This window comes from Tachyglossus aculeatus, chromosome 8 (assembly GCF_015852505.1).
Source record: "Tachyglossus aculeatus isolate mTacAcu1 chromosome 8, mTacAcu1.pri, whole genome shotgun sequence".
In the NCBI taxonomy this organism is placed as follows: domain Eukaryota; kingdom Metazoa; phylum Chordata; class Mammalia; order Monotremata; family Tachyglossidae; genus Tachyglossus; species Tachyglossus aculeatus.
In genome coordinates, this window is record NC_052073.1 from 32,945,031 (window position 1) to 32,960,550 (window position 15,520).

The window sequence follows — 15,520 nt, forward strand, 5'->3', positions numbered from 1 at the left end:
GTGCCAGGCACTGTACTAAGTGCTGGGGTAGATACAAGATGATCAAAGTTCCTGTCCTATATGAGATTCACAGTCTTAATCCCCATTTTACCAATGAGGTAATTGAGGCACAGAGAAGTGAAGTGATTTGCCAAAGGCCACAGAGCAGATGAGTAGTGAAGCAGTGTTTAGAACTCAGGTCCTCTGACTCCCTGGACCAGGCTTTTTCTACTAGGCCATGCTGCTTCGCTTAAATGTAGGGGTCATGTTCTCCAATTCTGTTTTACTATACTCTCCCAAATGCGTAGTATGGTGAGAAGAACCATGGCTCAGTGGAAAGAACACTGGCTTTGGAGTCGGAAGTCATGGGTTTGAATCCTGGCTCTGCCAATTGTCAGCTGTGTGACTTTGGGCAAGTCACTTAACTTCTCTGGGCCTCAGTTACCTCATCTGTAAAATGGGGATGAAGACTGTGAGCCCCCAGTGGGACAACCTGATCACCTTGTAACCTCCCCAGCGCTTAGAACAGTGCTTTGCACATAGTAAGCGCTTAATAAATGCCATCATTATTATTATCTACACATGGTAAGGGCTCAATAAATTCCAGTGATTAATTAATAGTGGTGCTTAGTGGTCAGAGAGTACTGTGGGTTGGCACAGGGGAAGGTTGCTTAATCTCTCAAAAGCAGAAGGTCAGTCTGGCCAATGGCCTTGTGCCCCGATAACACAATCAACCTCTCAATTGTATTTATTGAGCACTTACTATGTGCAGAGCACTGTACTAAGCATTTAGGAAAGTGCAAACAACATAGTTGGTAAAAATAATAACAATTATGGCATTTGTTAAGTAGTTACTATGTGCAAAGCACTTTTCTAAGCACTGAGGAAGATACAAGGTAACCAGGGTGTCCTAAGTAGGGCTCACAGATTTCATCCCCATTTTACCGAAGAGGGAACTGAGACTCAGAGAAGTCAAGTGGCTTGCCGAAAGTCACACAGCTGACAAGTGGCAGAATCAGTATTAGAACCCATGACCTCTGACTCCCAAGCCCAGGCTCTTTCCACTAAGCCATGGCCACAAGGAGCATACAGTCTAGAGGGTAGCAAGACATTAATATAAATGAATAAATTACCAATACGTATATAAGTGTTGTGGGCCTGAGGATGGGGTGAATAAAGGGTGTAAATCCCAGTACAAGGGCAATGCAGAAGGTAGTGGGAGAAGAGAAAATGAGGGCTTAGGGAAGAGATAGGATTTTAATAAGGCTTTCCTTGTGGGCTGCCTGACTAACACAGGGCTGTCATCCCTGGAATTCCTCTGCCTCCCAAACCCTAACTCTAGGTGCCCCTCAAGGTTCAGTTCTGGGCCCCTTCCATTCTCCATCTACACCCACTCTCTTAACAAATGCATTCACTCACATGCTTCAGCTACCACCTCTATGCAGTTGATTTCCAAATCTACATCTCCAGCCCTAATCTCTCTCCCTCTTTGTAGTCTCATAATTCATCCTGCCTTCAAAAAGTCTCTACTTGGATGTCCCACCGTCATCTCAAACACAACCTAACACAGAACTCTTTATCTTCCCAGCAAAACCCCATCCTTTCCCTGACTTTCCCATCACTGTAGATGGCACCACCATCCTTGGGTCTCACAAGCCCATTACCTTGGCATTATCCTTCATTCTTCTCTCTCATTCAACCCACATATTCAATCCATTACTAAATCCTGTCCGTTTGACCTTCAGAACATCGCTAAATCCACCTTTTCTTCTTCATCCAAACTGATACATTAGTCCAAGCGCTTATCCTATCGCGCCTTGATTAATAATAATAATAATAATTATAATAATGGCATTTGTTAAGTGCTTACTATGTGCAGAGCACTGTTCTAAGCACTGGGGGGGGATACAAGGTGATCAGGATGTCCCATGTGGGGCTCACAGTCTTAATCCCCATTTTACAGATGGGATTACTGTAGCACGCTTCCTTGTTGACCTCCCTGCAGTCCATACTTCACTCTGATGCCTGGATTATTTTTCTACAAAAACATTCGGGCTGTGTTTCCCTACTCCTCAAGATTTTCCAGTGGTTGCCCATCCACCTCTGCAGCAAGCAGAAATTCCTCACTGTTGGCTTTAAAGCACTCAATCACCTTGCTCCTCTCTTACTACAACCCCGCTCACACACTTCACTCCTCTACTGCTAACCTTCTTTCTGTACCTCAATACCATCCTTCTCACAGCCGACCTCTTGCCCACATTCTGCCTCTGGCCTGAAACAACCCTCCCTCTTCATATCTGACTTTCAATTATTCTTCCCAATCTCCAAGACTCATTGAAGGCACTTCTGCTCCAAGAGGCCCTCCTTTCCTCTTTTCCCACTCCCTTCTGCATCACCCTGGCTTCCTCCCTCTATTCATCCTCTCTCTCCCAGCCCTACAGCATTTATGTATATATCTGTAATTTCATTTACTTATATTAATGTCTGTCTAAGAGCTGGAGGCTGGGCTGTCCCAATTGGCAACTAGCAGCACAGACTAGTGCAAAGAACTGGGGAGTCACAAGATCTGGATTCTGGCCTACTGAGGTACCAATCATCTCTCTGCCTCAGTGTCCTCATCCGTAAAAAGGGGACATAGATCCCTGCTCTCCCTAACCCTTTAGGGAATTCGAGAAGTTTGTGACTTGCTAAAATATGACCTACCACAGTATTAGGGCTTTTGGATGACCTTCTTTGATTGTATTCCACCAGCTAAAAGCATCGCTTTATGGGGCCTTTACAGGTCTCTGATTGGTTCCCTCAAACAGGATCTGATTGGTGAGTACATCTCTGCCAATCTTTTCCATTGAGACTTCTTCAGATTGTTTTCCCCAGACAGGATCCGACTGGCAGGGGTGAAATGGCATGAGCACCACTTTGGAGACAGGATGCGTCCCTGGTAGGTTTTTGTTTCAAAATGTGCATAGTGAAAACTTTGCACTATAACTGGGTCCGGGTGGGGAATGATGGGGCAGGGAGAGGGGGAGATGGGACCCTCTGTATTATAGTTTGGGTTCAAAGCTCACTTCCTGAGCAGTTAAGTGGTGAAGACAGCCAGCATTTGCTAAGAATTTCATGTTTCATCATTGAAATCATCCCACAAACCCTGAAGAAAACCTGATCAAAGTTTTTGTTCTAAATTGTGCACAGTGAAGACAGGTTAGAGCATAAAATGGGAAGAGATTGGGGGATGTGGCAAGACAACTTGGGGAGACAGGTGAACATTGCAGGTTGCAGGGAGAGACCAGGGATCACAACAAGAGGAGAGAAGACCCTTCTTGCTTCCTCTTCCCCACTCACCTTCATTAGATGTGGTGAAAGTGACCCTTAAAGGATTTGGAAAAGTGTTAAGTTGGCCTGCTATACTGGCCTCATGGAAGCCTGTCTTTAAGGGATACACCAAATGGCAGGCTTACTTTCCTTACAGGTGCATTTCCTTTGCGGAACCCCTCTTGGATTATGAGCCCTTAGGACAGGGATGGTTCCTGATTCTATTATCTTCTATGTACCCCAGCATTTAGTACAGAGCTCTGCACACAGTAAGTGCTTAATAAATACCTTAACTAACTTGGGCCAGATTCATTTGTTCATTCAATCGTATTTATTGAGCACTTACTGTGTGCTGGGGAGGTTACAAGGTGATCAGGTTGTCCCACAGGGGGCTCACAGTCTTAATCCCCATTTTACAGATGAAGTAACTGAGGCCCAGAGAAGTTAAGTGACTAGCCCAAAGTCACACAGCTGACAATTGGTGGAGCCGGGATTTGAACCCCTGACCTCTGACTCCAAAGCCCGTGCTCTTTCCACTGAGCCACACTGCTTCTCCATTGGATCAGCACAATGGACCATTCAGCCCAGAGTTCTGTCTCTGACAGGGATAGAGCATGGGCCTGAGAGTCAGAAGGTCATGGATTCTAATCCTGGCTCCACCACTTGCCTGCTGTGTGACCTTGGACAAGTCATTTCATTTCTCTGGGCTTCATTTCCCTCATCCGTTAAATGGGGATTGAGACTATGAGCCCATCTGGGACAGGGACTGTGTCAAACCAATTTGCTTATATCCACCCCAGAGCTTAATACAGTGCCTGGCACACAGTAAGCGCTTAACAAATGCCATTATTATTATTATTATTTTTAGGAACTGTGTGATGGTTGGTATCCTGGACAACCACCTAATTGGTAGTGATGTGCTATCTCTCACCCTACTTTTTCTCTGTAAGTGACCCCTCATTCCTAAATCTGCCCAATCCCCAAATCAGGAGCCTGTTGTTATTTTCAGCCTGCCCAACTCCCTTGGTGCACAAATTCTCACCAGGGAATTTTCCCACCAGGTGAAGAATCTTCTCTTCTCTTTTAGAAACTCAGCAACCCAAAACTAAGGGGTGCCTTGAGGAGAGTGATGGATTCTTTGCTGCAGGGATGAAATTCAGGAACTCTCCCTGCTCAAACTTCCATGGGGAAAGCCAGGGAAGGCAAGTCACTAAACTTCTTTGAGCCTCAGCTTCCTCATCTGTACAAATGGGGATGTTACTTATTCTCCCTTCTCCTTAGACCCACAGTGGACATGGACTGTGTCTGATCTGCTTTTAGTGTAGCTACCAGAATACTTACCACAGTGCTTAGCAAATAATAAGTACTTACCGATACCACAATTGTTATTAAAGATAACACCAAGGTTTTGAGCTTCAGAGACAGGGCAAAGTTAGGTGGAGTAGATGACTGAGGAGGGAAAATGGGAAGTAAGTTAAATTTCAGAGGTATTGAGCCTGAGGTGTTGGCCGGACATCCATGAAAAGCCATCCTGGAAACAGGAGGAAATGAGGGGTTATAGAGGAGGTGAGGGGGTGGAGTTAGGGAGACAAATTTGGGAAGCATCCCCATAGAGGTGATAATTTAAATCAGGGGAGCAGATGAGCTCCCCAAAAGAGTGAGTGTAGATTGAAAGCCAAGGGGACCTAGAGCAGAGCTTTGAGAGATACTCACAGTTAGAGGGTGGGAGCCGGAAGAAACGTAGATGAGAGAGACTGAGAAAGAGTGGCCAGAGAGGGGTGATACATATGTCAAAAGAGATTTTTTACATACTTTTGAGAAATGTTTTCACTTACTGCTATGGACTTACTGTGAAACACTTTAGTGACAATCATTTTTGCTGGAAATGGCAGTCAAGAAAGTGGCTAAAAGGTCCTCTTTGATTCAGCTTACTCTTGGCTTTGTAATCTCCTTTAATGGTGGACTGCCTATGGCTAGGGAATGGGCATTAGGGGAAAGTTAACAGATGAATAGTATCTCTTCACATAATTCAATCAAGAGGCCCCTGGGGGAGTCAATTGCAGGTGGGCAAAGGAAGGAAAGATTTAGGGGCCACCAGCTTGTTTATTTATTTATTCATTCATTCAATCGTATTTATTGAGCGCTTACTGTGTGCAGAGCACTGTACTAAGTGCTTGGGAATTACAAGTTGGCAACATATAGAGATGGTCCCTACTCAACAACAGGCTCACAGTCTAGAAGGGGGAGACAAACAACAAAACAAAACATGTGGACAGGTGTCAAGTCATCAGAATAAATAGAAATAAAGCTATAAGCACACCATTAACAAAATAAATAGAATAGTAAATATGTACAAGTTTATCAGCCTGACCTACCATAGTAGAATCATGAGCTAGGTGAGATCACTTAATCCTGCTTTTAGTAGCCAAGGTATTAGAAGAAAGTTCTTCCAGCTCCTCTTTCCTGTTCCCTCCCAGATTTATTTACCTTTTTATCCTGACATTAGCAGTTGTACCATTGTTTTTCCTCCTCCTCTCACTATCTGTAAATCATTTGTTTCTGTCTGTGTTCTCTATTAAATTATAAAGTCCTTGAGGGGAGGGATTTTCCAGCAGGTTCTCAAGGAAAAAGATCGATTAAAATTATGATTGCTGGTATCAATTGAACACATACCAGGCACTAGGAATAAGGCTGACTGCTGTGACTCTCAATCCTTGTCTCCCACAGCCACGATGTGGGCTCTTCCCTCGAACAGATTCCCAGGGGTTTGCCCATTTCCCATCTCCAGCCCTGGGGCAGCAGCAAGAGATTGTTCCTGATGCCGGGTTAAGGGAGGAGACAGGAAATGCTTGTGGCGGGATATGTCCCTTCCTCTGAGAAGAGATTTTCCACAAGATGAAGTAAAGAAGGATAGGAAGGATTAAATGAATATAATCTAATGCAATCAAGTTTAGGCAGGAAACTGCATTTGACATCTGTATTGAGAGGTGACATATGCCTCCATAATACAGGTTCAGTTTTCCCACACAGTAATTACTCCACATCAAACCACTGCCAGAGAGGTGGGGCAAAGCAACAGGAATCTGCCTTCAGACCCCCAACATTTTCTCTATCCAGAAAGATTTGCTGCCACTGAAAGTGTGGGACTGGAGCTAAGGGAAAAGGGCAAATGGAGCTTCAAGCCATGCATGCTGTTGCCATCTAGATGGAGGGAAACCTACGGGCTGAAACAAACCCAGAATACCACTGGGACTGTGGGATTCAATAGGATGCTACCCAGCAATACCCAGAAAATGAATGCCCTGCCATTTCACCTCTACTTTACTGCCGTTGTTAGAGCATACAAATGATCTTCGGTAGCCAGAATATCTTTCTAATTCTAACACAATCCAATATGTTGAGCGATGGCTTGGATTGGAGTAGAGGCAGTATTGTGTTTGGGGGATGAGAGTTAGCAAGGGACCAGCACTCTATGACATGAAAAAAATGCAAATTGGTCCTCCTGGCTGTGATTGCATTGGAGGCAAGCTGGTCCTTGTGACTAGATTGTGAGCCCCTTGTGCATTATATCTCCTTCCTCTCTTAGCAGAGTGCATGACACACAGAATGGACTTCACACATGCCACAGTTATCATTATCATTATTACTATTAAATACAAAAAAAGGAGAAATAAAACTTAGTGTTTCCCCTTGAATTGACATTTGTTACTTTAAGGAAAAGGCAGAAAAGATGTGACCATGAACATCTTTTGGAAAAGGATCAGGGATCCAGATAGGTCTTTTTCTGGAAAAGCCACGTACATTTTCCCCTCCATAATTGTGAAATGCCGGGGTGTGTGATAGCCTTTAGCAGACAAAAGCCACTTGTGACATGTCATTAACGAATCACTGACTTAGAATCACTTTATCTTAGATGGAATCAAGGTTGGTCTGAATGCACAGGCACTGTGGCTCTGAGAGAGTCCCATCTTTCCAGGAAATAAGCTTGCAGGATCAAAAAGCTGATTGATTGCTCTTCAGATAATTGCAATTAAAATGATGGCTAGGTGAATAAATAATGGCAGGTTTAGGTAGGCATGTGCCCAATGGTGATGGCACGCGTGCAAATGTTATGAGCCCGGGGAGCACTTTACAGAATGAAAAGCAAGCCCTCCGACCTAGCACATTCCAAACGGGCCTATTCCTACAAAACCGCCCCATGGAGAGTGCCATTTCTCCTGGCAATACACAACCCATCGATTCTTTCTTCTGGCTGGAGACTTACTTCCATCTCCGAAGTTCAGCTCTGTGGCCTCAGTTTCCCATCGGCATCAGGATGCCCTCAGGGCATCAGGACTCCCTCAGGGCCATGGCAATTGTTGAACTGAGTGTCTCAGATCGTTTTCCAGGGTCCCCCATCCTTCTCCCCTCACCATGGAAACCCATAGGGAAAAAGATACCCAGGGCTCCTACCTCTCCATATAATACGAACAACCATAAATATTGCCAGCTTGGACAGCCAGGGATCCAGTCCAGAGACTATTTATCATCCATTTCTCCCTCTTTTTGGTGGTGTCGGTTGTGAAAAATCAAATTACCCACTAGACATCACATGCCATATAAAGCTTGACCTAATATACTAAAATCACATTGTTTGTTAGTGCAAATGTTCATATCTCTTGGCAGTTTCACATGCGGGTTATCTTTCAGCATTAGAGACTTAAAAGGTACGGTGAAAATACTGGAGTTGCCAAATAATTCACAATTAAAGGAGGCAAAATCTCAATTCCAAGAAACCAGTGTTTCTTCAAGTCAGACTTCTGATTCTGTCTCTGAGGTAGATAGGATTCAATTACTATTGTACATTCTCTTAACATTTAAGAATGCCATTTCCAAGTGGCTCTTAACTTTTCCTTGAAATCCAGGCTATACTTAACGGCATTTATGTTATTTGTTAAACACTTTCTCTGTGCCAAGCCCTGGGCTCACTGCTGAGGTAAGTAGAGAATGATCAGATAAGGCACAGCACTCATCTCAAATGAAGCTCACTACCTAAGAAGGAGGGAAAGCTCTAATTTTTCAGCTTGGGGCTCATGGTTCGATTGGGCCAAAGTAAATCATTTACCTCTCCTCAAAGAAAAGCAACATAAAGAAAAGGCACCTGACACTTTCTAATCATGACCTGCGTGAGGGACAGGGACTTTGTCCAATCTCATGAATTGGTATTTACACCCCAGTGCTTAGCACAGAGCAAGTGCTTAATAAATGTCATAATAATGATAATACGTCTCACCCCTCCTCCTTTTCCTTCTCCTTCTTTCTCCTCCTCCTTTTCATAATTATTAATAAACTAGGCCTCTAATTAGCCTACCATACAAAAATCATCATGAAAATTATCCTGAAAATATCAAGACTTCATGAGAAAGGGAACCCAGGTGAATGATTACCAGTGAATTCTTTATTATATATTACCTACACGGATAAAAAGTTCAACAAGGCAAAATGACATCATTCTTCTGGTTAACTCATTCTCTTTTTGGAAAAACACTGTTTCAACATGATACTTGGGATTTGCATGACTGATGCATCAATCATTTACAGAGATTAAGTACCCAACATTGAAAATATGTGTACCCACAGCAAAAACCCACTTTTAGATTTAAAAAGGCAGGAGCTTTGAAGATGTAACCTCAGTTGTTGGTATTTCTGAAACCGTTCTTCCCAATTTTTCAGAAAGAGATGCTTCTGGTACTTGGATAAGAAATAGCAGAACTTTAAAAATCAGTTTGTCCATGTTTTCAGTGGTGGGACAGAATCTGTTACAGCCATTAATACCGCAATACAATGCTAATAAATGTCTAAATAGTTCTCCTTAGTTCTGAAAACAAACATAATGTCTGTCCTGAAGTGAATTTTTGCCAGCAATCCCCAGTGCAATGGGAATGTAGGCATCAGCCCTTTCTGGGGCTATTTGGCTGAGGATAAGGATGAACCTAACTTTGAGCTTCCTGCAGGAACACAACACCCAACTGTGGAATTGTTTACACCCACATTTACTTTCCATTGTGTTTGTGGAGAAGCTTTTCTTCCTTCACTTCTGGAGCACTGGAGAATGGGAGTTCTGATTAATAAGACAGCTGACACAGCTGACCACCCCAGGGTTGGTTGATGAGCAGATACTCAAGGTTTTCCCTTTAAATATTGCCTTTCCCTTAGGAAGTGAGAAATTTCTACTAATTAAGACTCAGGTACAGACCCCTCAGGTACAGACTAACAAGCACTGTGCTTGAAGCAGCGTGGCTCAAGGGAAAGAGCATGGGCTCTGGAGTCAGAGGTCATGGCTTCAAATCCCAGCTCTACCAATTGTCAGCTGTGTGACTTTGGGAAAGTCACTTAACTCCTCTGTGCCTCAGTCACCTCATCTGTAAAATGGGGATGAAGATTGTGAGCCCCCTCTGGGACAACCTGATCACCTTGTAACCTCCCCAGCGCTTAGAATAGTGCTTTGCACATAGTAAGCGCTTAATAAATGTCATCAATATTATTCCCTTCAAAGCCCTACTGAGAGCTCACCTCCTCCAGGAGGCCTTCCCGGACTGAGCCCCCTCCTTCCTCTCCCCCTCCTCCCTCTCCCCACCCCCCGGCCTTACCTCCTTCCCCTCCCCACAACACCTGTATATATGTATATATGTTTGTACGTATTTATTACTCCATTTATTTATTTATTTTACTTGTACATATTCATTCTATTAATTTTATTTTGTTAATTTGTTTTGTTTCATTGTCTGTCTCCCCATTCTAGACTGTGAGCCCACTTTTGGGTAGGGACCATCTCTATATGTTGCCAACTTGTACCTCCCAAGCGCTTAGTACAGTGCTCTGCACACAGTAAGCGCTCAATAAATACGATTGAATGAATGAATATATCTTTCTCATATTACATGAGTAGATTTCATTTGTACAAATCAAGCCCTGATGGAATTGAAAGCATGGTGTGAAAATCTGTGGTTTAGTGGGGCACTCCAATTCAAGATCTTGGAAAGTTGCGATATGAGAATTTAAGATTATGAGCACAGGAGTGGGTCAGACCAGTGATTTATCCAGCCCGGGATTTTGTCTCCAACAGTGGCTATGGGACTCTGGAAGGATCTATGTGGCAGTTGCCACCTGGGAGCACCAATCTTAATAGTTAGAGGTGAACCACCCACCTTTCCCACCAACTCACCCTCTTATAATCCTTTATGGACCGCTTGGCCATGAATTGATCAAACCCCTCTTCAGGTTACATGTACCTTCTGCCTGTGCGCTTTCTAGGGTAATAAATTTCCTGGACTTACATAAGTCTGTTGAAAGAAGAAGGGTTTCCTGTTAGTCGAGCTCACTGGCAGCAAAGAGCTCTCTGAAGACCAACGGAAGGTAAGTTCGTGAGAAGGTTTCCAGAGTATTTTCCCAAAAAGACTGGGTGGTCCCGCTTTTGGCTGCAAGATTGCTAAGTCGGATGTTTCCTGCCGGGGAATCCTTTAGCCCATCACAAAGTCTTTATCAAGTGAGGAAATTGTGGTGCATTTCAGATCTTCAACATCATTTTTCCAAATTCCAATGTCTTTAAATAAGCTGACATTTTAACACACCTTGCAGGAACACACCTTAGCTATCCATGGATGAGCTTTTTTCTCCGCTGGAAAAAAAGGAATAAGCCTTTATTTGGGGTTTGTATTTGATTTCGAGGCAGAAAGCCCTGTCTATGATTGCTTCAAATTCCATCACATTTTGAAACCCTAAAATCATTTCTAGCTCATAAATCCTCCCCTCCCAGGCACTACCACCTCCATTACACACAGAACCACATGTTAAAAGGATTGCATCTGGGTGTGGGTGTCTTTTCAGAACATTTTGTCAGTGTAGATACCCCAGAGAGCCCATTGTGGGCAGGGATTGACTTTCTGTTGCTGAATTGTACTTTCCAAGTGCTTAGGACAGTGCCCTGCACACAGTAAGCGCTCAATAAATACAATTGAATGAATGAATGAATTCTTCTAACCACTTATCAGATTCTTCAATGTCGGAGTCCAGTCACACTGAACACAGTTTGATCCACTGAATTTTTGGGTGTATTAATTCAACAAATTAATTGGACAGGCATAATCCCTACGTTTAAAGTTACTGGTTGTCATGAATGAACTGCAGGATATTTCTATTTGAGAACTTCCCAAGAACATTATTACAAGGTAAAACCTGGAGTGTGTAACAACCCATATTCTAAAATTAGTTGGGAGACTTGTTTTCAGAAGAGCGGATGCGGAGGGGAGGGGGAGCTGAGTCAATCAATTATATATTTATTTAGTGCTTATGATGTGCAGAGAACTGAACTAAATGCTTGGGAGATTACAATATAACAATATAACAGACCCTTTCCCTATCTACAACTTGCTTACAGTCTAGAGGGGGAAAAGTAAGGGTAAATCACTTAATTTCTCTTTGACTCAGTTCTCTCATCTGCAAAATGGAGATTCAATCTGTTTTCCCTCCTAGTTAGACTGTGAGCCCCATGTGGGACCTGCTTATTGTGTATCTAGCATAACTTTTAGTAGAGTGCTTCACACAAAGTAAGCCCTTTACAAATGCCACAATTATTACTCAATAAGTGTCACTGATTAACTGATTGATCACTATAGCCCATCGGTAGCTGTGGGACTGGCTAGAGTGGCACAGGACAGAGCAGTTCCACCTTTGCACACTACTTTTAGCATGTTTCTGTACCTCCAATCACAAGGAGGGGCGGGAGGCCGATTTATGAAAGACGGACTGCTTCCACGCTCCACAGTCTTTCTACTTTTGGCATTGTTGTGAACCATCCCCAACACTCCACCTTGGAATCTGTCCTACTTTTTCAGTGACCTGATTCCTGCCAGTGGTTCATGAGCCAGAATGAAAACATCCTTAGCTTCTCACACCAAAGCACGTCGCTGGGGAAACCGGAGCAGGAGCTAGTTTGGCACAATCAGGTTCATGCAAATGTGATATTGATTTACTGTGAAAAATGGATCTCCAGCTAACATGCTATATATAACACACTGGTGTTCTATTAATAACACCGTCTATGCCGATTACAACCCTCTGCACAGTGACAGGCCATTCTCAGATCACAATTTCTGGGCCCCCAGAGACTAGGCTAGGACAGGCAGTCTGGTCCGGGACAAGGGGCCGGGTCAAAAGATCTCGATCACAGCCCCAGCTCTTCCAGAGGCCGGCAGAGTGACTGTGGGCAAGTCCCTTAACTTCTTGGAGCCTCAGTTTCCTCATCTGTAAAGTGGGGGTAATAAGAAGCAGCGTGGCTCAGTGGAAAGAACACAAGCTTGGGAGTCAGAGGTCATGGGTTCTAATCCCGGCTCCACCACTTGTCAGCTGTGTGACTTTGGGCAAGTCACTTAACTTCTCCAGTGCTTAGAACAGTGCTTTGCACATAGTAAGTGCTTAACAGATACCAAAATTATTATTATTATTCTCTGAGCCTCAGTTACCTCATCTGTAAAATGGGGATTAAGACTGTGAGCCCCACATGGGACAACCTGATCACTTGTATCTCCCCCAGCGCTTAGATCAGTGCTTCACACATAGTAAGTGCTTAACAAATGACATTATTATTATTATTATAATTTGTGCCTCTCCCTCCCAGGCTTGTTACAAGGACAAAATGTAATAGGAATCATCAAAGCACTTTGGGAAATGATAGGCTTTTATCAGAATAAAGATGTTAATCTTTCCAACCTAAATATGATTCTCTCCCAAGTACTTAAAACAGTCCTCTGCACACATTAAGTACTCAATAAATATCACTGATTGATTGATAGATTGAATGGAAGAAGGGTCTGAATTACAGGGATGACAGTTATGGGACAGAATGATGGGGTCCCCATGCAGACCCCCAGACACATCCCCCCAAAATCTCCCAGCTCCAGTGGTCTTTGACCTGCCTGCTCCAGGATGGGTCCATCCTCCAGCCACTTACAGCTCAACCAGAGAGGCACAGATGCCTTGAGAAAAATCTGTAGTGCCTTGGGGCTGAAGCTTATAGGATCCAAAGTCAGCACCTTGGTTCTGGGAGTGAGCAGTGGGATGAGGTTAGGACCATTCAAACTCTCTTGACACTCCAGCCTGGGCTCCCCCAGAGTGCACTCCCTGCCTCCGGCAAAAGAAAAGCCACTCAGGAAGTTGCAATCTTGGGCGTTCCTACGTTCCAACATAGATTCTGTGACCCGGAGCTGCTCACCAATCCTAATGGACTCTGAGTTATTCGCCTGCGACCGAGGCACTGCAACACATAGAGAAGAGGCCTGGGGAGAAACCAGGGCACTGATGTGTCTGGCCTTGTACGTGTCCACCAAGACCAGTCTAGGAAATTCCCGATGAGGGAAAACAGCTTCCCAGTCGGAGTTGCTTTAACCGGGGCCCTGTCTGTCTCCCTGTCTAGACTGTAAGATCACTGTGGGCAGGGAATGTGTCTGTTTTATTGTAATATTGTATTCTCCCAAGCACTTAATACAGTGCTTTGCACACAGTAGATGTTCAGTAAATACTATCGGCTGACTGGGCAGGCTACCATCGATGTGTCTGCCAACAGATACTTTTGGCAACTATCCTGAACAGCTGGATCTCCTCATTGAGGGCCCAGCATGGCCAGGAGGTGCTGGCCTAATGGATAGAGCATGGTCCTGGGAGTGAGAAGGATCTGGGCTTTAATCCTGGCTCCACCACTTGCCTGCTGTTTGACTTTGGGTATACTTCTCTGTGCCTCAGATATGCCATCTGTAAAATGGGGAATAAGACTGTGAGCTCCATGTGGGACAGAGACTGGTTCAACCTGATTAGCTTGTATCTACAGCAGTGCTTAGTATAATGCCTGGCACATAGTAAGCACTTACCAAATACCACTAGAAAAAAAAAAGAATTATAGCTTTAGACTACCCCATTTGAGAGCCAGAGATTTCAAGGAAGATGAGTTCCCATCCACCCACCAGGTGGCTGAGAGTCAGGCCCAGGTGACAACATGACAATCCAGGGAAAGGAACTAGTGGTCACGTGGGCCCTTGGCCAGCCTCAGGTCCCTTCCTCGTCTGACCCTGATACACTTGGACTGCTGAAGCTGCAGCTTCCCAGCACTTGGGCGTTCCTCGGGGGCCCCCCGGCAGAAAGGCCAAGACCTGCTTCCCCTTCAGGGAATACAACAGAACTCACCCACTCCCTCTCATTTCCAGGGGGTTGCTTTGCCTCCAAGAGGTGCATGGGCTGTGAGCTGAGGCATCCTGTCATCAAAAAAATCTTCCATTCCAAACAAGCGCTTCTGTCAGAAGTGTCTTAATTTCTGATCACAGAATCTCACCCACGCGAGGGGCAATAAATAATTCATGCCGCCGGCTCTTTGTTGTCTGTCCCCGGGCTGCGCGGGGCCTGGAGGCTGACAGCTGTGTCAGAACAAGCACCAGAGATCTGACATGACAAGTGACTAACAAGTTTCTTTCAGTCGTGAGGGAAAGGAGACAATGGCCCAAAGTGCCGAATTGGAATCCCGAAACAAAACGAAACGGCATCTTTCTTTTTACCTAAGTGTTGGCTATAAGCTTATTTCCGACCCACAACCCCTGGTCATTTCATCGTCCCGCCTGTCCCCTCCTCCCCCACCCCGCGCTCGCCTGGCCATTTACGCCTGGCCACGGATCAATATGAGCAATTCTTGCAGAAATACGATGTCTCCATGACAACCAAGCCACAAATTCTCAGTGGAAGGCAGTGAGACCAGTAGTGAACTCTCCAGAGGCTTTTCAGGCCTATAAGTCAAGATGCCTTAAAATGCAGAGTTGGGATGAGGAAGAGCCGGAGTCATTCGTTCTTTATTACCAAGTTAATGATATCCGGTGAACAAAACGGGATGCACGTTTTAACTTTGGAGTCTTCCTCAGCACCTAAGTTCCTTCATCAACATTCCCTGTCTGATCTCTCAGCCTCCATCCGGCGGTTTAGAGGAAGAAGGTTGCGTTCAGTTTCCGCATCCCTTCCTCCTACGTTGCCTGAGACAAAAGCACTTGTGGAAGACTTGAAATTCCACCACCTTTTGTGTGTGTACATGGCACCCATTTCTGCCTAGCCTGGAAGACCGATTCCATCGACTAGAAGACAGGGGTCCATTTGATTGGAAGATGGGTGAGAGGGGGAGGATCCAAGCGGGCCGGATGGAAGGTGAATGAGTCGCTTCCGC

General features: G+C 44.6%; 1 protein-coding gene across 1 annotated transcript in view; it reads right to left on the reverse strand.

The window, feature by feature from the left end:
- Positions 1 to 10,165: 10,165 nt before the first annotated feature.
- Positions 10,166 to 15,520, reverse strand: part of WDR72 (WD repeat domain 72) — a 203,930-nt gene continuing 198,575 nt past the window's right edge. Inside the window, exon 19 of the mRNA XM_038750044.1 lies at positions 10,166 to 10,945. Coding sequence (XP_038605972.1) covers positions 10,890 to 10,945 — 56 coding nt within the window. The 3' untranslated portion in view covers positions 10,166 to 10,889. The remainder of the gene's footprint in view (positions 10,946 to 15,520) is intronic.